The sequence below is a fragment of the Leopardus geoffroyi genome, chromosome A1, assembly GCF_018350155.1.
Source record: "Leopardus geoffroyi isolate Oge1 chromosome A1, O.geoffroyi_Oge1_pat1.0, whole genome shotgun sequence".
Lineage (NCBI taxonomy): Eukaryota > Metazoa > Chordata > Mammalia > Carnivora > Felidae > Leopardus > Leopardus geoffroyi.
The window spans coordinates 28,107,051-28,129,848 of record NC_059326.1 but is presented as its reverse complement, the minus strand read 5'-3'; the positions used below and the strand labels follow the sequence as shown (position 1 = coordinate 28,129,848).

The 22,798-nt window shown below is 44.5% G+C and overlaps 1 protein-coding gene across 1 annotated transcript in view; it reads left to right on the top strand.

Annotated features, from left to right (window-relative positions):
- The first annotated feature begins 4,622 nt into the window (after positions 1-4,622).
- The window catches only part of TNFSF11 (TNF superfamily member 11), a 32,824-nt gene continuing 14,648 nt past the window's right edge, over positions 4,623-22,798 (top strand). The window contains exons 1-2 of the mRNA XM_045477611.1: positions 4,623-5,022; positions 12,218-12,385. Coding sequence (XP_045333567.1) covers positions 4,792-5,022; positions 12,218-12,385 — 399 coding nt within the window. The 5' untranslated portion in view covers positions 4,623-4,791. The remainder of the gene's footprint in view (positions 5,023-12,217; positions 12,386-22,798) is intronic.

Here is a 22,798-nt window from a genome sequence, read left to right as displayed (position 1 = left end):
GCTTTTCTCCAATTTGCCAGTCACCCACGTTCTCCATGGTCTTGTCTCTTGTCTCTTGTCTCACCTTTTCTTGTTCCATCAGTCTCTGCATGTTTCCCTGCCTACTGATGATTTAACTGACACTGAGGCCATTGGTGCTGTATTCATTTGCATACTACAGGTGTCTCTCATCTAGCTTTTACCAGATCTTGTCCTTAAACCCTTGATATGTAAAGCACTCCACTCCACCCCATCGCCCCCCCCCAAAAAAATTAGAAAATTTGAACATCAGTGAATATCAAATTCCTTTTCTAGAGATTTACAATATAATTTTGTACATTCCTGCCACTGATAAGATCTGTATCAAATAAAAACCAACTAATTTTGTGTTCAAACTAACACAACATCTAGAGTTTTTTTTTTTTAGAGTGCCATTTTTAGAGTGCAGTTAAGGAATGCCTAAGAGTCTCTGAGAATGTCTCAGAGGTTCTGTGAAGTCAGAAGTATTTCCTAGTAACAGTACAGCATTATTGTCCTTTTCCATTTTCGTTCTGCCCAGAGGGTACAGTGGAGTTTTCTAGAGGCTGTCTGGTGTTCAGTATTAAGACAAATGAAATACTGAAATGGATACGAGGATATATGAAACCAAATAGCAATGTCATTTGAAAAAATGTAAAACAGTGTCACTTTTCTCCCTACTTAAAAAAATATAATTTTTTTTAAGTTTATTTCTTTATTTTGAAAGATTGAGAGCAGGGGAGGGGCAGAGAGAGAGGGAGAGAGAGAATCCCAAACAGACTCTAGTTGTCAGTGTGGAGCCTGACTTGGGGCTCCATCCCATGAACTGTGAGACCATGACCTGAGCCGAAATCAAGAGTCAGACACTCAACCAACTGAGCCACCCAGGTGCCCCTAAATGGTTATTTTTTAAAAATAAAACTCTAGTGTGTTAACATGCCAATAGGTTAAAAAAAATCTCTCAGTTTAGTTTTCTAATATGCCAAATATTCACAAACATAATTCAAATGAACAAAAGCCCTTTGGTGTCCTCATTAACTTTAAAGCTAGAAAGGAGTCCTGAGACCAAAGAGTTTGAACACTGCTGACCTAGCAGCATCACGGGCAGTGAGTCACTCATTTTTTTCCTGCCCAGCAACACAGTATCAATTCCTTGTCTTTGATACTTGCGCTTTAATTTTCTTTTGGGGGGTTATTTCTTCCCTGTTCTCAGCCCATAGGTCATGTTGGGGTAACTTGATCCCCTGGCCTCAAGGGAAAGACGCCGGATTCACGTGTGTGTCCAATCACGCCTGGATCTAAACCTAACGTTACATTTTTCAACTACGCGCACCAATAAATTGCCCCTTGACTCCAAAAGATTTTCATCGTAATACACCAGGGTACCAGGAAATGCAGTTTGAGAAACGCTGATCTAATCATCACGCTCTTTGCAGCTGAGTACTGACTTCCACTTGCATCTTCAGTTGTGTTTTTGTCTTGACATCTCTTTCAATTTTTTTTTTAATGTTTATTTATTTTTGAGACAGAGAGAGACAGAGCATGAATGGGGGAGGGTCAGAGAGAGAGGGAGACACAGAATCGGAAGCAGGCTCCAGGCTCTGAGCCATCAGCCCAGAGCCTGACGTGGGGCTCAAACTCACGGACCGCGAGATCGTGACCTGAGCTGAAGTCGGATGCTCAACCGACTGAGCCACCCAGGCGCCCCTGTCTTGACATCTCTTAATACCTTGGTTTACTCGGGCTTTGACTTCATTATTTTGCAATTTGGGTAACAGATTAACTGGTTAATCGATACATTAAAGTAATAATAAATATATTTATGAATTCACAGTAAGACAGACATGATCAATTGGGAAGATGTATTAAACAAATAATTTTGGTAACATAATCATCCTCTGTCTCAGATAGCCCCCTGGCCACTCTCTCCCTGGGTAGCTATTATCCAGGGATTAGTTTTAATCATTATCTTTGCCTAGGAAGTCTGCTCGGACTCTCCAGAATAGGTTAGCTGCCCCTCCCCGCCCCATTTACAAAAATCTTCTCATTATTCTTGCACTTCGCCTTCAGAGCGCTCATCGGGGTTTTAGTTAATTATTTGATGATTTGTTTCTTTCCCACCACACTGTAAGCTCCATATTTATCTTGATCACTCTGTCACTGGGATCCAGCTTACTGTGTGGTATATGGCGGGCTCCCACTAACGTATCTGTGGAGTGAATGAACGAATGCACGAGTGTCATGACAGGAGAGGTTAAGGGTGCTGTGGGAGCATAAAACAAAGGGAGCTGAGCCCGCTTAGGGGAAGGAACAGAGGACTAGTAGAGAGATGACACTGGAGTGGAAAAAGAAGGATGAGTAAGAGAGGCATCCAGCTATGGGGAGAAAAGAGAGATGTACACTACAGCTAAGGGTAGTATTTGAAACTGATGTAGAGAGGCGCCTGGGTGGCTCAGTCGGTTAAGCCTCCGACTTCAGCTCAGGTCACGATCTTGCGGACCGTGAGTTCGAGCCCCGTGTCGGGCTCTGGGCTGATGGCTCAGAGCCTGGAACCTGCCTTTAGTTCTGTGTCTCCTTCTCTCTCTGCTCCTCCCCCGTTCATGCTCTGCCTCAAAATAAACAAACGTTAAAAAAACATTAAAAAGGGGCGCCTGGGTGGCGCAGTCGGTTGGGTGTCCGACTTCGGCCGGGTCACGATCTCGCGGTCCGTGAGTTCGAGCCCCGCGTCAGGCTCTGGGTTGATGGCTCAGAGCCTGGAGCCTGTTTCTGATTCTGTGTCTCCCTCTCTCTCTGACCCTCCCCTGTTCATGCTCTGTCTCTCTCTGTCCCAAAAATAAATAAACATTGAAAAAAACATTTAAAAAAAAAGAAACTGATATAGAAAAGGAGTCTTGAGCCAGACGGTGAAGGACCATGTAAGGTTTTTTTTAATCTCAAGAGTTTAGACTTTATACCAATGACACTTAGAAGCCATTAGAGGATTGGAAGTAGGGAAATGACAGATCTTTTTGCTTTAAAAGGAAATCCTGATCAGTGGGTGCAGAAGTGTTCAGGGGCCAGCAAGTTTGGAGGTAGTGGGACCTGTTAGGTGACATGATCAATCAGGTAAGCCAGTGTGGCTTGGACCTGGGACACATTTACTGCACACCTACTATATGCTAGGCCATGTTCTAAGAAATGGGGATATAGAGGTAAATAATACAAAGTTCTTGAACATACAGGGTTTAAATTTTTTTTTTAATGTTTATTTTTGAGAGAGAGAGAGAGAGAGGCAGAATGTGAACAGGGGAGGGGCAGAGAGAGAGGGAGACACAGAATCCGAAGCAGGCTCCAGGCTCCAAGCTGTCTGCACAGAATACTCGTGGGGCTCGAACTCAGAATGACAAGATCAGGACCTGGGCCAAAGTCGGATGCTTAACCGACTGACCCACCTAGGCACCTCAACATGTGCTGAGTTCTAAGTGTTCACCTGAGATCACAAGCTTCAATAACTTAGAGATGTGTCATTTGTGATAAATCTTGCCTATAGGAGTGCCTGTTGCAGAACGGTAAAGAGGACACAAAACTAAAAAGTATTAATGAGATGTAGAACATCCACAAATGCGGAATTTTTGTAGGTGTCTAAATTGTCCAGCACCTCCTTCTCTTACCTTCTGCTGAAGATGCCTCAGAATCTGTGAGTCTAGTCCATATTTTCATTTTCTCACCAGGGCGCCCAATTCTAAATAGGGGCTTTTACAAAAACCCCGGGAAGTTTTCTTTAGCAATGAAACTAACATTTAACGACACCTTCAACCTTGTGTAACATTCATTTTTCCCGAGGCACAGGTGGATTAGCTCTCCCGGGGTTCCTTACATCTTGGTGTCTGCCTTTCTTACCTTCAGGGTGCTGAAGGGAAATAACCACCGCGCGGCAGGAATGGCATGTGCCGAACCCTGTGGAAATGTAATACATGGTCCTGTATACGAGGCGCACTGGATCCTACCCTTTTCTCCATACCGGTTCCCTTTTGTAGGCCAGGCTCGGTGCCTGTAGGCTCTCTGCTCCCACATTCAAAACGTGCCTTACTCAAAACCACTTTTTGAGGGTGCAGAAGCAGGGATCTGGGACGGGAGCTCTGGTTTTCTAAGGCTGCCAAAATAATTCGGAACCTATATTTGGAAGCATGATAGAGGCTGTACCCTCAGGATCCTCAAGGATATTCCTTAGTGAATTTCTTTTGGGGTGAGCGGAGGGGGAAGGGACTTCAGAGATCACCAAGTCCAACTTTCTACATCCTCTAGCAGAAACTGAAGCTCAGGGATGCTAACTGCCAGAGCAATGTCTGTGATGTCACCTTATCCTCTATCCTTAACTGAGGCACTATCTGCATCTGGCCTGGCCCTGAGGGGCAGCTGAGGATGGGCGAGGGGCGTCCGGCACCGCCAGAGCAACCCACAGCTTATGCTCTCAGTGTGTGATGGGGAGGAGGCCATTCAGTGCGAGTAAGAAAGCGAGGGAGGGAGAAAGGAAGGAAGGGGAGCCAGAGGTGGGAGTGGAAGAGGCAGCCTCGCCCGGGGCTGATTGGCTCCCGGGGCCAGCCCTCGCCAGCGGTTTATAAGAGTTGGGGTAGCCGGGCGCCCAGCCCGCTCGCCCGCGCGCCCCCCGAGCAGCGCCCGGCTCTGAGCGCCGCACGTCGAGGCCCGCCTGGCCCCGCGCCGGCTCCGCGCCGTCTTTAGGCTCGGTCGCGGGCCGAGGAGCCAGGGAGGGAGCCAGCGAGGGAGGCGAGCGCCGCAGCCAGCGGGCCGAGCGCCATGCGCCGCGCCAGCCGAGACTACACCAAGTACCTGCGCGGCTCGGAGGAGATGGGCGGCGGCGGCCCCGGCGCCCCGCACGAGGGCCCCCTGCACGCCCCGCCGCCGCCCGCGCCGCCCGCGCCGCACCCGCCCGCCGCCGCCTCGCGCTCCATGTTCGTGGCCTTCCTGGGACTGGGGCTGGGCCAGGTGGTCTGCAGCGTCGCCCTGTTCCTCTACTTCAGAGCGCAGGTGAGTGCCCGCCTCCCCGGGGGCCCGCCCACCTCGTCCGTTCCGCGCAGGTGGGAAACTGAGGCTGGCCGTCGGCTCGGCTCCCCACACCTTGCAAGTTCCGGCGGGGAAAGGGACTCTAAAGAGGGTGCGCCCCGCTCGGGGTCAGCCTGGCGCGGGGCCGGGCGCGCGGGCCTCGGGTCTCCGCGCCCGCCTGGGCCCCGCAGGGAGCGGAGCGTGGGCTCGCTCGTCCCGACCTGGTGCGTTTGAATTTCCCCCGCGACGCAGCATTGGCTGCTAACCTCTAATGGATGATTGCACACTCCCCACCCACCCCAACCCCAAATCCTTGCATTTCTCACTAGGAGCTAAGGATTGACTTAAGTCCACTTGGGGCGGGGGCGGGGGCGGGGGGGGGGATGAGCGCAACCCTGTCCCTTCCCGCCCACCACCTGGAGGGGTTGGTTCCCGGCGCTGGCTGCTTTGCAGGTGTGCTCCGGGCCGCTCGGCTGGAAGGGAGCGCAGAGCGGAAGGTCGCGGTGCTTGCACCGCAGGCAGCCGCTGGAGCACCCCGGGGGGATGCCCAAGGCGCCAGATGGGCGGAGAAGCCTGATGGCAGGACCCGGGCTCCGCTCACGCCTGGGGGCACGAAGAGGGGAGCACCACGTGCCTTCCCGTTAAGGTGGGCGGCAGAAGGAAGCCAGGGGTGCGTGATGGTGGTGAGGTTCTCACCCCTGATACAGCCTCGCTACAATCCAGCAGACAACTAAACTTCTAAAAGATGAGAAAGACGGCTGGGAACTGCAGTGAAAGATAGTAGAAAGGAAGGGGTAAATCTGTAATATTATGCTTTCTGGTGGTTTATGCTCTTGTGTTTTCTTGGAAATTGCAGTGCAGTTGGTTGGATTCATTCAAATGTTCTTGTCTGGTGCTGTGAACTCTTTCTCAGAGGAAGTGGAGGGCTGACTGTGCATTTTTTTTTTTTTTTTTTTTATGGGAAAAGAGAGTTGGGTTTGGACTTCATTGGTTTTCAGATTCAAAGGTGATTACCAAACCAAATGGGACGCATCAAAACATGGCATTGCTTGGAGTGTATGGGTTTTGACATGTGCCAGAGTCTTGAACTCCATTATTTGTAATCCTAGGATTTTTGTTTAATATTCATTATCCACTGTTTTGTGTTTTATAGAGCTAGTTTGATTTACCTACTAAAACAAAGGTGGAGATACGATGAGCCACACTTCAGGACACTTGTATTTGTATATTAATACAAGTAATCTTTACCTATTAAGATATTTGTTTCTTAAAAAAAAAAAAAAAGCCCACAACTTTTGCTATAAAGATTACACCCACCTACAGGGAAGTGATGGAAAATGCTTTTTCTTTCATCAGAGTATGCTACAGTAGAGAATGACCCATTTTCCCATCCAGTTTTCTCCCGCCACCCCCACATGTAAAGTCTGTATATACTGAGTACCTACACTGCAGATGAGACTATTAAATGCTGTGGAGTGTGTGTTAAGAATCCTTAATTCAGCATACAATCTCCACCTACTGTGTGCATCACGTGGTGCCAGGCATTAGAGAGACCTATTAACAAAAGACTTAAAATTCTTAGTCAAACACGAGAGCACGATTCAGAAAAAGGATGGGACTGCACAAGTTGTCTACTACTTTTTATCTTCTCTATCACCTTAGGGACATGGCATTTTCGTAGCAGTAATGGTGAAGTGAGTGTTAAGCATTGAGAGAGCAGTAGGCAATGAATGAGCTCAGGGACCAGCAACAGCTCAGATTGGCGGGAGCCATGGATGGGTGTGGCCATGTACAAAAGAGTGACCTGCTTCTGTAAGAATGGCAATGGTCTGGTAGGCCAAAGGGTCTGTCTGATGATCGCTCATTATAACTTAGCAGTCTTGATATTACATGGGTGATGGTGAAATTCTCAACCCCATTTTTCCCAAAACAAAACAAAACAAAACAAAACAACAACAACAAAACCATGCAAATTAGTAAGCCCAGCTAGAAAATTTTCATTTTGGAGATTTAATGTCATCAGATTTCATAAGTACAGTTTTCCTAAATGCCATAAAGATTGGGGTTTTTTAAAGACTTATGCAAAATATAGTAACCATTACTCTGGACCCCATTTTGTACTGCATTTTAAAAAATGTTTATTTATTTTTGAGAGAGAGAACACGAGTGGGGGAGGGTCAAGGAGAGAGGGGACAGAGGATCTGAAGCAGTCTCTGTGCTGACAGCAGTGAGCCTGATGCAGGGCTTGAACTCAGGAACTGTGAGATCATGATCTGAACCAAAGTCTAACTCTCAACTGACCGAGCCACCGAGTCACCCCTGTACTGCATTTTTAAAGGGGCATCTTCTTTAGGAAAGAAGTTACTGAGTTATAGTATCTACCTCTGATACCTAAAGGAGTCCTGATTATTTTGAGATACATTCTGAAATAGTTACAAGTGAAGTGCTAAGATGTCTGGAATGTGCTTCAAAATAATAAGTGGGGAGCTTTAGGGGTAAAGAAGTGATTTCCTATAGATGAAAAAAGATTGGCCATGGGTTGATAATTGTTGAAGCTGGGTGATGGGTTTGTGGAGTCCATTCTACAATTCTTCCTACTTTTATGTGTGCCTGAGTCCTTCTTTCAAAGTTCTAGCTAAGAGAATAGACTTCGTTTGACCCGTCACTGATTTAACATTTTTACTCATATCAGCTCCTTTAGGTTAGAACTTGGTACCAAATGAGAGATTTTTTTTTTTATTTCCACTAAAGTTGGGGGTGTCAACGACTTGGGGTTTCTGAATACCTCTGAATTACAATGAAATCATTTTGTGTCAAGTAACTTGTTTGCAGTTTACAGTAAAAAATGAGAAGGAGCCAGTTTTTAAATTTTTTTTTTCAACGTTTATTTATTTTTGGGACAGAGAGAGACAGAGCATGAATGGGGGAGGGGCAGAGAGAGAGGGAGACACAGAATCGGAAACAGGCTCCAGGCTCTGAGCCATCAGCCCAGAGCCCGACGCGGGGCTCGAACTCACGGACCGCGAGATCGTGACCTGGCTGAAGTCGGACGCTTAACCGACTGCGCCACCCAGGCGCCCCGAGAAGGAGCCAGTTTTATTGTTTTTGTTTAAAGTGGGGACAGGGTAGCTATGCAATTCCTCAAGAAAAAAAAAAAAAAGTAGAATTTAGTTTTAAATGCATTTATTTTTATTTTTATTTTTTATGTATTTATTTTATTTTGAGAGAGAAACTGAAAGAGAGAGTTCGCACACACGTGTGTGTGTGTGTGTGTGTGTGTGTGTGTGTGTGTGTGTTGGGGGGGGTTGCGGGGAGGAGCAGAGAGAGAGAGAGAGTCTTAAGCAGGTTCCATGCCGGCACTGAGCCTGATGAGGGGCTCAGTCTTACAACCACGAGATCATGACCTGAACTGAAATCAAGAGTAGGACACTCAACCGACTGAGCCACCCAGGTGCCCCTAAATGCATTTGAGAAGAATGCCCAGAAGAGTGTAAAAATTACAGTGAGTTTAAAAAGTTTTTTTCCATTCTCAACTCATGATTGAATAGTTAAAAATGAATCCGCCTCCTGGATGTTTGCAGATTGCCTGTGCCCAGATTGAAAAGAAAAAAAAAAAAAAGCACTAGATCTAGACTAGATTGGCTTTTCCTCTACCAACGTTGCCAAAGAAAAAAATAGCATGTGGTTTGTGCTATATATTTACCACATAGTATTCATACTTTGGTTTGCGAAGAAGAAGAAGAAGGAGAAGAAGGAGAAGAAGAAGAAGGAGAAGGAGAAAAAGGAGAAGAAGAAAACCTTGCAAAAAGTTGCTTGTAAAATTTATGTGCGTTTTGTTTCTCTTCTTTTAATCCACATAACCATATTCAAAGTTTGGAGGTTAGCTACAAGATAAGCTTTTCAGAAAACGCAATCTCTGTTGCCCTTTTAACTCCTTCCCCCAAACCCCAGTGTGCACACCAACCTCCCTGGCTGTTTGTTACCCAAACAAGGGAGCAATCCCTACCGCAACTCTGATGTCGAGGTGTGCAGGCGCCTGTTTGAAAAAACAGATAACAAAGTAGCACAAATGTCAAGCATCCTGCCTCATTTAACCCTACACATGATTACATTTCAAGGAAGTTTTTTTTTTTTTTTTAAAGAGTCTCACTTCATATGAACTACATTATCTGGTAAATGCATGTATAAGTCTCTTAAATCAGATATTCAAGATTTATATAATGTGTTCAGACATTTCTAGGTATAATGAATTCATTTGTAACCCAGTTCACTGTGATTTTTTTTTTTTTTTTTTTGGATGAGCTTCTGTGTTCCTTTGTTGAGTGTAGTTAAGTTCAAGAAGGTAAAGACTGCCTGTTCTGCTCACTACATTATCAGCAGCATCTAGCCCAGTGCCTGGCATGTTTCATTTGCTGAAGAAGCTTTTCAAATGATTCAGGATGCTAGAAATTTGCAAATATGTAAGTCAGCTAAGGAGTAGCTAAACTAGGCTAAAAAGTAGCACTTTTTATGTAGTGGCGCAAATTCTCTATCCAGACCATGGTGTCTGGAGAGAGGGTGTGGGGTAAGAGAGTGGTTGCTGGAGCCACTGGATGAGCCTTGGGGTGTCCAGCTCTGGGCACCAATCCCTCCCCTTGCTAGCAGTCTTTCGAGCACAGAGACTCCAGACCAGAGACCCTCACTGGTGTGTGTGGTCAGCCCACCCCCACGCCTCAACTCCTCTCTTTTCTCCTGGTCTCCATTTCTGGGAAGGGAGGGCTATAAGACCCTGGAAGAAGACATTCCTAACATACGCTCTAAACTGAAGTAAACAAAATAAATGACTCTATCAAAATGAACAATGCCATGCTTTCGTCATTTCTTTTGGGAAAACAATTGATCGCTTTGATCTATGTTTTAGCTCTTGTGTTACCTTCTGAAACATGGTTCTCAGCTGAACATTCGAAGCCCTTGCAGAGAGAGCCAGTTGGCTCTTACCCTGAGGGATGTGGGTTCCATTGGCTGAGGGTGGCACTTGGGTGTGGAGACTTGCTCAGAGAGAGGGAACAAAATCTTTGTGTTACATTTCTTTGCATCGAATCATTAACCATTATTACTGTCACAATATTTTTGTACCAGCCGGCATGACTTGTAAAAAAAAAAAAAAAAAAAATTCGTGTCCGAGAAATTTGGGGACATTTTAATAGCAGAACATCTGTATTTGCACGTTTGGTATTTGAAAGCATTTCTGGTCAAACGTTCACGTACGTCGAGAGGGCCTGGGGTCTAGTTAGGACGCAGATCCCCAGGCAGCGTGCCAGGGACCTGAGATTCTGCATTTCTAACGAGCTCCAGGGGAGCCCGTGAAGCTACAGGTGTTTGGACTGGACTTGAAGTGAGGCAGCATCCGTCACTGCGGCTTCTGTGTGATGGCACTTAGTTGGTCAGCAGTCCTGGAGCTCAACCAGTTTTAGGCTCCCCAGGCGTTTCCCCGCTAACACCGCCCTGTTCCTGTAGCTCAGCGATTTTCTGGTGGCGAGCCAACTAGGTCTTGGCATCATTCTTCTTTCTTGAGGTCTCAACCGAGTGACCCTTCACATCAGCTGCCCAGGCGTCTCTGATTTTGTGGGAAACTGATCGGCATGAGTGAGCTTTTTAAAAAAGTGTGATTGAAAAGCTTTCCTTATATAAAAACTGACATATTCTGATCTGTACTAATTATTTTAATTGTTTTTAATGTTTACTTTGGAGACAAAGCGTGAGCAGGGGAGGGGCAGAGAGAGAGGGAGAGACACAGAATCCGAAGCAGGCTCCAGGCTTGGAGCTGTGAGCACAGAGCCCCACGCGGGGCTCAAACTCACAAACTGCGAGATTGTGACCTGAGCCGAAATCCGACGCCTAACCGGCTGAGCCACCCCGGCACCTCTAAAGAAAATATGAAAAATAAATATGGATTGCAAACAGTTTTGCTTCATGAATGACACCTCTCCCAGGATTATAGATAATCCTTATTATATATGCAAGACTGAAATAATAAAATTTGTATTGGTGGCTGCACATTTGTTGAAGTCTTATTATTTCATTTGAGAATCTCAGATATGGAGAGAGTACTTTCTAGTTTATGTCTGATGGTTGGTTAGTAAACCTGCGCATCTTTTTGATTACTTTAAAAAAGGTAAATCAGGCAATGAGACACCTGGTATTAATTGATGGAGCTCATATTATAAACTTCTATAATTCTTCCTTTTTTTCATCCTGTCTATACCTATTAATAAGCAAATGCTCATGAGGTACCTTGAATTTTTGACAGAAGAGGACAATAAATTAAGCAAGTGTTATTTAAACAATTGATGGCTAATTCTCTCTACCCTTTACCTGGCAGCTGAAACCGCTACAAAGGCTCGTCAGAGCCCCAGGAGGAGACAATTTCAAGAGAAGAGTAATACTTGAAGAACTGTTTAGACAGAAAACCAGCCAACAATTCAAGGGGGATGGATATTTTGGGAGGGACAGTCCCTTACATTATAGAAATTTTAGCATGTCCCCTCCCCAGCATCTGTCCATACAGCCCGTTCGCCCCAAGCAGCCCTCCTTATCCCATGGGACACACCCCCTGACAAACGTACTACTCCAGGGGAAGAAATATTGATGAGAGTTTCAACAAAAAGGGAAATTTGCTTCTGGCTTTAGGTTTTGGGCAATGGATTTCTCCCTCCTTCCTTGGCTGATTAAAAAATATACATTGATTACGGAAAAAGGCCAAACATGGTGGCTAAAGATGGTGTTAATTTTGCCCGGTTTCGTAAGCTTCATGCTTTGAATATCCTAGTGGGTTTCATCATCCCATCTAGCAATGCTGTGTATGACTTACAGACCAAAACTTCTCTACCTGCACTGACCACGTGTGATTTTCCTTGATGCTCCCTCCTTCTATGAGGACTTTCATTGCCAGACAATTTTAATAATTTCCCCATGAATCACACGTGCGTACTTGTGTTGTGAATCATAGCTACTCATAAAAATGAATTAGAAGTCAATGTTTCACCAACACCGAGGGTGATTGTATTAATTATTAATTGTTGGGGACATAAAGACTCTTGCAAGAGTGAATTTTGTGTCCTGAAGTCAGCCACACTTTATTAAATAGCAGAACGATCGAAGATAATTTCTCTGTATCCTGTCTTTTTTCTTCTCCCCTCAGATGGATCCTAATAGAATATCGGAAGATGACACTCACTGCATTAATAGAATTTTCAAACTCCACGAAAACGCAGATTTGCAAGACACAACTCTGGAGAGTCAAGACACAAAATTAATACCTGATTCGTGTAAGAGCATTAAACAGGCCTTCCGGGCAGCTGTACAAAAGGTGAGTCCATATGAGGATCTGAGTCAAGGGCCTGCACTGACCCTGCTATTGCTGAAAATTAATACTGGCTCAGTGCTGTTGACTTTGTTCTTTTTCATTTTCATCATTTGTAAAAGAGCTAAAGAGAATGGTTTTTAAGAGACGAGCAGAATTCTTTTGAAGCTGTTAGTGGCTTGTTATAGTGACCAGAGACTTTCATGCACAGACTCGTCCCTTTCCTATCCTTTCTTTCCTTTCCTTTCCTTTTCTAAGAGGAGGCATTTAAATTCATACATGGAAGGACAGCAAAGATAGCTTGTGGTGGTCCATGGGTCAGTTTGCTAGTGTGAATTTCCCGCCCTGGAAACCTTTCCCTCAGCGTATAGGACTTGCTGCTGTTGCCTTTACATTTGGTTTTGTATTGGCAGACTCTCCTGGTCCACATCTGTTGATCCAGGACTCTGGTAAAAATGCTTGTAACTGGTCCACTGTTGTCATCTGGGGTGAGGAGGTAAAGCGAGCAGAGCAGGAGCTGATGTGGCGCCCAAGGTGGACACTGCGTCCGTTTTCTCTTTTTCTGGGAGAGCTGGGTGAGAAGGGAGGAGATGGGGTTGGGGAAGACCAGTGACTTCTCTTACATCGACAGCTCTAAGTGAGAAACACTGTCATAACTGTCATAACTGTGCGTCCTACTTTTCTGAATAGAGTCACTCGAGAATTTTGCAGCCTTGGAATTATTTTACGGACTGACTCCACCAAAAACTGGGGAGAACCCAGTGACTCCAGTGAATTCTAGCATGCACATCTGTGTGGATTCTTACATGTACCCATATATCCCAGTCTCTAGTTTGCAGCTCCCTGGTCTATTTCTGATCATCTTCGAGTAAATCCTAAAGGTCTCAAACTCCTTAAATCTAAATTGAATTTTAATTTAGTTTATTTTTTAAAAACTCCAATAGAGTAATAGCATTTTTTTAATGTTTATTTATTTATTTGGAGAGAGAGAGAGAGAGAGAAAGTGTGTGCACACATGTGTGCAAGCTGGGGAGGGGCAAAGACAGAGGGAGAGAGAGAATTCCAAGCAGGCTCCATGCTGTCAGCGCAGAGCCTGAGAGCCTGACGCAGGTCTCGATCCCACGACCCTGGGATGATGACCTGAGATGAAATCAAGAGTCGGGTGCTCAAATGACTGAGCCACCCACATGCCCCTAGTAATAGCATTTTTAGAAAAGAGTGTATCGGAGGTAGACGTAGGGAGATAAAGCTGTTTTGTGTGACCCATAAAGCTGATATTTGCTGTATTTTGTCAAATCTAAGATACCACCAGTTTCCAACGCCCATCATTGTTTCATGCATCAGAAAGAAAAGAAAAAGAAAGAGAAAGGAAGAAAAAAAATTAAACATGATCTTTACAGATTCTGTTTGCATCTTACTTTCAGAGTTAGTCTGTTCATATTTTTGTTTCATTTTATGTTTTATTTTCATTGGCTTGCTTTTTATCCTATCTCCCCAATGTTGAGCAAACTATCTATAAACAATGATTTACATGTACGAGGGGGTAATCTATTAGTTAAAAACCAAACCCCTAATTAAGGTAATTCTGCTTAGGTAAGTGCTTGTCTCCTTATTTTGTGTGTGAACTGACTTAGATTGTAACTCCTTACAATGAAGAGATAAGCTTTTAATTTCACAGGTGTCTTCGTTCTTAAAAATTATCCTTAGGTTGTTTTGTTTTGTTTTGTTTTGTTTTGTTTTCCTGGAAGAATGAGATCAGCCATGATAATTTTGAAAATAAAAAATATTAGGAAGAGCAGATAAGGGCACCTGGGTGGCTCAGTCAGTTAAGCGTCCGACTTTGGCTCGGGTCATGATCTCATGGTTTGTGAGTTCGAGCCCCGCATCCGGCTCTGTGCTGACAGCTCAGAGCCTGGAACCTGTCTCAGATTCTGTGTCTCCCTCTCTCTCTGCCCCTCTCCCGCTTGCACTCTGTCTCTTTCTGTCTCTCAAAAATAAAGAAACATTTAAAAAACAATTTAAAAAAAAAAGAAGAACAGATAGCATTAACATTTATTTAGGAGAATGCAAGTGTGGTTCATCTTAACCAGTCAAAAGAGAAAAACATTAGCATCTCGTAGATACTAAGAAGTGATTGACAAAATTCCGCATTTATTTCTGATGCTTAAAATCCATTAGAAAACAGAACCAGATGGATTCTTGATGTTTTTCTAAATACCTCAAACTAAAAGGTAGCTAATGATGAAAAACAGAAACATTTTCTTAAAGTCAGGGACACAACAAAGATGCCTAGTGTCCCTGCGTTATTTAACATTGTTCAGAATACTAGCTAATGTAATTATACAAGAGAATGAAATCAGAAAGCATATGTGAATATACACACACAGATATGGAAAAGGCAAAATTTGCATATGCTGATTGTATACTTGGGAAAATTCAAAAGGACCAAAAGGCTGCAAGCCAAATAAATCAGTTTGTAAAAATTAATAAGTAATAATCACTAGCTGTCCCTATTTCTTTTTTTTTTTTTAATTTTTTTTCAACGTTTATTTATTTTTGGGACAGAGAGAGACAGAGCATGAACGGGGGAGGGGCAGAGAGAGAGGGAGACACAGAATCGGAAACAGGCTCCAGGTTCTGAGCCATCAGCCCAGAGCCCGACGCGGGGCTCGAACTCACGGACCGTGAGATCGTGACCTGGCTGAAGTCGGACGCTTAACCGACTGCGCCACCCAGGCGCCCCTAGCTGTCCCTATTTCAAACAAGAATTAGAAAACACAAAACAGGAGAATTAGAAAATATAAAAGTGCCTGGCTGGCTCAGTCAGTGGAGTGTGTGATTCTCGATCTTGGGGTTGCAGGTTCAAGCCCCACATTGGGTGTGGAGATTGCTCAAAAATAAAATCTTAAAAAAAAAAAAAAAAAAAGGAAAGACAAAGAAAACACAAATGAAAGATTCCGTTTGTAATTTTTAAAGAGCCCTAAAAATAAACTTAGCAAGGCATGGACAAAGCTTATGGAGATTAAAGTAGAAAACTCTACGTGGGTATTTACAAGGTAAAGACGTAACTATGCAAAGTCCTGACCTGAGAAAGAGACCAAACACCTTAAAGTAGACCTTACTGGAGGTGTGAATGTGTGTATTCAATTTAGTATAATATAACATTGTTTTAAATAAGTGGGCATCGTTTGAATTATTCAAAACTAGTACTGGCAGGATTTGTTTACTATTTTTGAAAAGTGATAGCCTTACTTCATGTCCAAGGTGAAAACAAATCCCAGCTGGAGAGAGTACTGGGTGGCCAATGGCTACTCTCTGGCAGTCCCACGCCTTCCGCAGCTCCGGTGGACTTTTCTGCCCCCAGCTGCCCCCTCAGAACTTACCTGCTCACTGTCCCATTTCCTTTGAGCTTTCCAAGTGACTGCCTAGATAGTAGGACAAGCCAGTCTGTACTTAAAATGAGCAACAATGGCAGAATTTTCACTATTTTAGGAGCCTGTTGGAGACATGGTGCCTCGTTCCAAATAAGTAAAACTCATCTTAGCGCTTCAGTAGCTGGCAAGCCAAAGGAGAAAGATTTGTGGGCAGACTAGAATGATCAGCTCTTCTTATGAAAGGAACACAGTTTGCATTGTATTTACAGATTAGTATGACTCAGAGGATGAGTAGAACTTTATTGTTAATAGCGCATTTTTTGTTGCTGTGCTTTAAGGTTTTACCCATTATTCATGGGTAATAACACTACACACAGACAATCCTTTTTAAAGAGTAAGGAGCCGTCATAACATACCAATGTGTGTTTGGAGGTGGAAAATGCCATTTCTTCCCCCAGACAAGAGACTGTTTAGGAAGGAGATGAGTGTTCTCCATACCGTATGATTAGAATCAAGCCATGTTTGGGGCGCTCGGGTGGCTCCGTCGGTTGAGCGTCCGACTTTGGCTCAGGTCGTGATCTCACAGTCTGTGGGTTCGAGCCCCACGTCGGGCTCTGTGCTGACAGCTCAGAGCCGGGAGCCTGCTTCGGATTCTGTGTCTCCCTTTCTCTCTGCCCCTCCCCCACTCACGCTCTGTGTCAAAAATAAATTAAAAAAAAATTTTTTTTTAATTAAAAAAAAAAAAGAATCAAGCCACGTTTATTAAGTGCACATACCGTGCCAGGCACTTTGCCATAACTTGTCCTGTACCCCAAGACTTGGCCTTCTCTTACTTTCGCCAAATAGTGATTTGCCGGCTGTGTTATCCTTTGATGAAGATTATTGGTTAATATGACATTCTCCACATCCTGCCAAAATAATCAGACTTCTCATTTCTCTTGCCAATGCTGAAAATAGAATGGAGGCATCAGGCGTCCATAAGTAGGTCTGTATCTCAGTTTTAGTTCTAACATAGATATTGAGTGAACCCGTAAAAGAAAATTACATGTGAGGCTGCAATCATTATTGAAAGATCAACCCATCCAGTGGTAACAAATGCTAGACATAAGCACAATATTACATTATATGTGTGCAAAAGTGGTGTTTACCTAGCCCGTCTTTGGTCAGACAAGTAATGCTGTTTTTCTCCCTTTTTTTTTGTTTGTGGCTGGGCTTTCTTGGCTTTTTTTCCCCTTTAGCACAGAACTCTGAAAGCCTCTTAGCGATCCAGCCCTACCAACCACAATTTACAAAGTCTATCATAACAGTCTATGACAATAAAGAAAACACTAGTACAAATATGGTGTCCAATTTATAAAGCAATTCTTGTTTCCAGCTTTGGCAGCCTTTCTGGCCTCTGCCAGCCTGAGGAGTGGAGTGGTGAGCTCGGGCCTGAGCGGGGGGCCCTTGGTCCTTAGGTCTCCCGGCCGGTCCCCGTGGAAAACCATGTGTGTATGCACTAAATGTACATTCTGAGCACTCAGGGCTGTGACTTGACTTTCGATTTTAGTGTGTCCAGTTGTTGATTTCCCATTGAGTACCTGTTTGTGAAAAACCATCCTGAAACTTACTTTGAAAAGTATTTGAAAGAATGATATGGAGGAGAGAGATTAATGTGGGCTGTTCAGTGCATTCAAGTTAACCCCTCTCCCCCCCCCCACCCCCCCGATGTGGGAAGGCAGCATGAAGATTTACACATATATGACTTTCTTTCTTTCTTTATTTTAAGGTTTCTTTTTAAATATTTATTTATTTATTTTGAGAGAGAGAGAGAGAGAGCGCATGTGCATGAGTGGGGGAGGGGTTCAGAGAGAGAGGGAGAGAGAATCTTAAGTAGACTCCTTGCTCAGCGTGGAGCCCAGCGTGGGGCTTGATCCGAGACGAGATCACGAGCGGAGAGCGAAATCAAGAGTTGGACGCTTAACTGACTGAGCCACCCGGGCGCCCCCTACATGTATATGGATTTTTTTTAATACTAGCTTTTAAATCATTTTTGTGACTATTCTACAATATACCTAATACACAGGACTATTTTATTTAATACTTACATTACTAAATATCCGTGTTCGGGAGCATTAAGACATTTTCCCCCAAAAAGCCATATAATCAGAGGTGTTCAGAGGTCGTGGAACGAAGGTGCAGGCTCCATCAGGACAAGGAGAGCAGCTCTTTTGCTCACCTTTGACTACGTCACACACAATGTAGTCTCAAGAATGAAGGAAAAGAACAAAGAAATGATAAATGACTTCTGGAACTCTGAGCTAAGATTTTTAAATAAACATGGGTCATCGACCCACTCATAAAGCCACAGTGTTAGTAGCCTGGTTCTCATTTACCTGATGTCTTAACCAATGTTATAATGGATAATTATTAATATTATAGCCAGAGGCTGTAAGGCTCCAACACAGATACAGTAATACAGATAATTTTTGCTGAAAATTATCTCCGTCCAGGCTTCTTCCTTTAGACATGCTTTCCTCAGGTTTCTGCCTTTCCATAGCTTATAAACTACCTAGAGGCAGGCCTGTAATGTGAACTGAAAACACGGCTCTGGCTTATTTAAGTATCATTTTATAAAACTCGCTAATTTCATTGCAGAAAAGCCAAAGATGGTAATGACTACCAATAAACTATCTTGTTGGCATATTCTTTTTTTTAATGTTTCTTTATTTTTGAGAGAGAGAGAGAGAGAGAGACAGACTATAAGCAGGGGAAGGGCAGAGAGAGGGAGACACAGAATCAGAAGCACGCTCCAGGCTCTGAGCTGTCAGCACAGAGCCCAATATGGGGCTCGAACTCACAAGCTCTGAGATCGTGACCTGAACTGGAGTGGGACGCTCAACTGACTGAGCCACTTTGAGCTTCCAAAAGCTTAGTGGAAAATGGGGAGTAAAACTAGAACCACCATTATTGAACAATTAATTCTTATCTGGAATTCTTACTTATTCCCTGAGTATCTGCATATTTGGTCTCATCTCCTGTAAGATTCACAGTGTAAATAAAACTGTCTCCTCATATCAAGAACAGCGTACCCTCGGAGTGCCTGAGTGGTTCAGTTGGTTGAGCGTGCGACTCTTGGTTTTAGCTCAGGTCATGATCTCATGGGTTGTGAGACTGAGCCCTCGGTCGGGCTCTGTGCTGAACAGTGCGAAGCCTGCTTGTGATTCTCTCTCTCCCTGTCTCTCTGGCCCTCCCCTGCTCATGCTCTCTCTCTCTCTCTCTCTCTCTCTCAAAATAAATAAATCAACCTACAAAAAAAGAATGGTGTACCCACGGATTTTCAGTGCTATGATCCCTAAGGAAATATTCATTGTTTTGTAGCACAGTCTACATTGTCGTAACAAAGAGAACCCTCACTCAATAACTCAATAAGACAGAAGTTTGTGCAATAATCCGGGTGAGCAGTCCAGGGCTAGCAGGGAGGCTCCCCCATCCTCAGCTGGTACCTTCCATACCTGCCATCTCTTGGTCCAGGCTGGCTTTTCCATTTGTTGATATTTCCAGGGAGAGAGAGAAGGCAAATGTGGTCCCTGGGAGCTTATATGCCGTCACTTCTAGCAGCATCCTGTTGGCTGGGACTTACTCATACGACCACATCTTGCTGCAAGGGAGGCTGCACCGTATCGTCTCTAGCTGAGTTGCCATTTGCACCCAGGCTTGAGGAAGGGGGTTTCCCATAACTGGGAAGAGGAGAGGCTTCATTCTAAGGGACAGTGACCAGTCTCCGATACTCACTAAACCCTGTTTAGGCAGGAGTGGGCTCACTCTATGAGCAGAGTTGACTTTGTTACATAAATCTATGAAAAATTTGAATGACTAAGATTTCATTTTCTAAAAGTTAAAGTACTTTAGGATTATCTGGATTCCAGGAGAGAGAGAAATGTAAAAGTAGATTTAACAGCATGCATCTTATGGAGAAACTTTCAAAGGTTTGTTTAGGCATATACAGCTCCACATCTGTGATCTTTGAATGAACCTTGACTGTCATCTGCACAGTTTTTAGTGGGTTTTATGGATTCAAGAACATTAAAGCCAAAAAGTTTATCAGATTAAATGGTTGTTTTCTCCAAATAGAGAGGTGATCCTTTAGAATTCCTATGTCAATTATTATAAGAAGACTATTTGCACTTTTAAAATTAAAGTACATAAGAAATCAATTAAAATTTGAGTAGATCTTAAATATTTATGAAGTTGTAATCATGACAGTTGTTATATAGCCATTATATCTCAATTGGTTTTTTCGTGAAATACACACATAACAAACGCAAGGGGAAAAATTAAACCCCATTCATTATCGCTTTGCCTTTGTATATGAGTATGTATGTATCCCAAGAAAATTTCTTGTAAACCCACAAGGAAACTTGGGGTTTGGGGGCACTGGTGTTCCCAAATCAAGATGTTAGTCATGTAGTGGTTTTCCAATGGGATTTCATCTACACCATAACAGTTTTGGGAACTGCAATTCCATCGACCCCAATCATATCTAGCATTTATGAAAGCTGTTGTTATGGGAAAGCTGAAGTAAGACCCACAGAATTTTCCTACAAAACCAAGGCCATCTACTGCCTTGTAGCCAGCAATAGGCTATTGGCTATGGTGTGCTCAATCTCAGGGAGACCCAGGGCAAAAGGTAGAAGAGTTGGCAAGAGGAAATAACAGTGAGTGGCACCAGCAGAGGTGGGCCTATCTTTGTGCTAGAAATACCCTAGGATGGAAGAAAAGATATTTGGAGTTGGTAAGGAAAGACATGCCTGGAAGACAGCATCTCATTTTGTGGCTTGGGATCTTGAGCTACAGTTTTAGAAATGAATAAAACTGAGGGTCCTTGGCTGGAAGGGGAAGTGGCAAAGGATAGATTGGGTTGCTCCCCCAAAGTGGCTCATCCTGGGGGAAATATAACCTGTGGAAGTGGAGAGAATGATGTTCCCTAGAACAGTCTCCCAAACCTGCCTGATCTTAAGAATCACTTGGGGACCTTGTTTAAAAAAATAAATGAGAAGCGTTGGTAGTTCAGGAGTAGACTTTGTGATTTCAGAAATCCCCCCTGGAAAGGGCTGGCCTGTCTTTAAAAGAAGGCTTCAGGGTGGGAACGGAGATAGCATCTGGGACCAGGATAGCATCCTAAGAAGAGGTGAGAGCCACTGGGGTACAGGGAAGCCTTTGGTGAATTTAAGTGACTATATTTGAGAAGTAGGAGCAAGTCTGTGTGGTGGAAAAGGTGGGTTTTGAAAGTTGCAGAGAGCAGTCTGTAGCCAAAATGATTCGACACAGGTTTGCCTGAACTTTTTGAGATTTTCGGGTCCGAGAGAGTTTTGTTTGCACCTAGCTTCCTCATCACTAGGGTGCTTCCCTCGCCCCTAATCTTTACCTTTTGAGAACCTTGGGTGGTGATGGTGGTGGTGGTGATAGGAGTAAAAATGATAATAACTCTAAAGCATGAGGCTCATATTCATCAGAAAGTTTTGGAGGACTCTGGAACTCTTCCTCTCAGTGTCTGTACCTGCTTCTTATCTCATCGAACCCTTTCATGGTGAAGGACCAGACCATCATCTCCATCACCCCAACCACAAGCCAGAAGATGGTCTTACACTCTCCATTACCAACTCTTCGTCTCGCCCCGGTCCTGTGGGTTCTGCCTCCTTACAAAACCTTCAGTGACTTCTCTCCACCCAGTCACTGTTGTTGTCACCTTAACCCAGGTGTCGCTGTCATTGTTTCTTGCCTGGGTCACTGCAAGTGGCCACCCCATCCTGTAGTCCTACAGGACCCCTGAAACCAACAGGATAAAGTCTGAGCTGCTGGACACATAACACAAACTCTTTTACGTTCTGGAAACCTCATTCTCACCCCTGCCTCTCCAGCCTCATTATCTTGTATGCCGTCCCATCACTCTGTGCTCAGCCTGTGCTCAGAGGCCCCACCACAGTAAAATGCTAGAAGCTCCCTAACCTAGCTATGCCCTTCCCCACTCTACTTCCCTGCTGTGATCCAAGGCAAGTGAGGGCACAGATGGTATCTCTCCCAGAAACACAGCATCCTCAGCACCGCACAGGATGCCTGGCTCCTAGCGGCCATCAGTAAACTTTGTGGAACGGATGGATGGATGAATGAAAGATGGGTGTTTGCGCCTAGTCTTTTACATGCTATTCCAGGCCTGTCTTTGTAGTTAGTTCTCTGATTGTCTTTCAAATTTCAGCACAGTCCTTACTTGCTGAAGCAGGCCCCTACTGATGCCCGCCTGCCCACCTTTGGGTTAGGAGCTTCTCCTGTGCTCGCCCAGGGCCTCGTTATTCACCCCTGTCACTCAGTACATCCATTGCAGGAGCATGGCGTGAACTTTCCAAGGAGGGGGCTGTGTGATGTTTAGTTTCCCTCCCCAGTGACAGGCACATGGTAGGTGCCCAGTGGAAGGAAGAACCAGTTTAATGAACGAGTGAGTGAGCTCTGCTCATCCCTGCTCTTAGTATCATCACATGGCTAGTTGTTTGATATTGCCAGAAGCTGGCCACATTACGCATGCTCAGGAAGATTCGCAAAGGGCCGGGAGTCACTCCTGAGCCTGATGCTTATCCTGCATCTTGCAGAGAGGAGTTTCGACCTTTGGGGCGTGAACATGTTAAAGGACCTTGAGGCTGGAGGACCTTGACTGGCCACCCCGCCCCTTCCTCCCTGGCCTTATTTGTCCGCAATGGCTGGCCCAGGACCTCTGTGCCCCTCGGAGTCGCATTCCTAGCCGTCCGATACTTTGGGGAGGGTCTGTGTGGGTTCGCCTTCTTCCGAGGACACGAGGCTCAGTGACTGTCAAAGCTCTGCCAGTGTTAAGGTGGCATTATTGTTTCAAGTGGCAGAGGAAAGCGAAGACATCGTAAATAGCAGGGTTGGCCCAAGATGCTACACAGCAGTTACTCTGCCAGGCCCTTCGATTAAACTTTGTAAACGAGTACCATAGTGCAAGACATTTTGAAATTGGGCTCTTTATGAAGACTAATATTGCTGTCATAAGGCA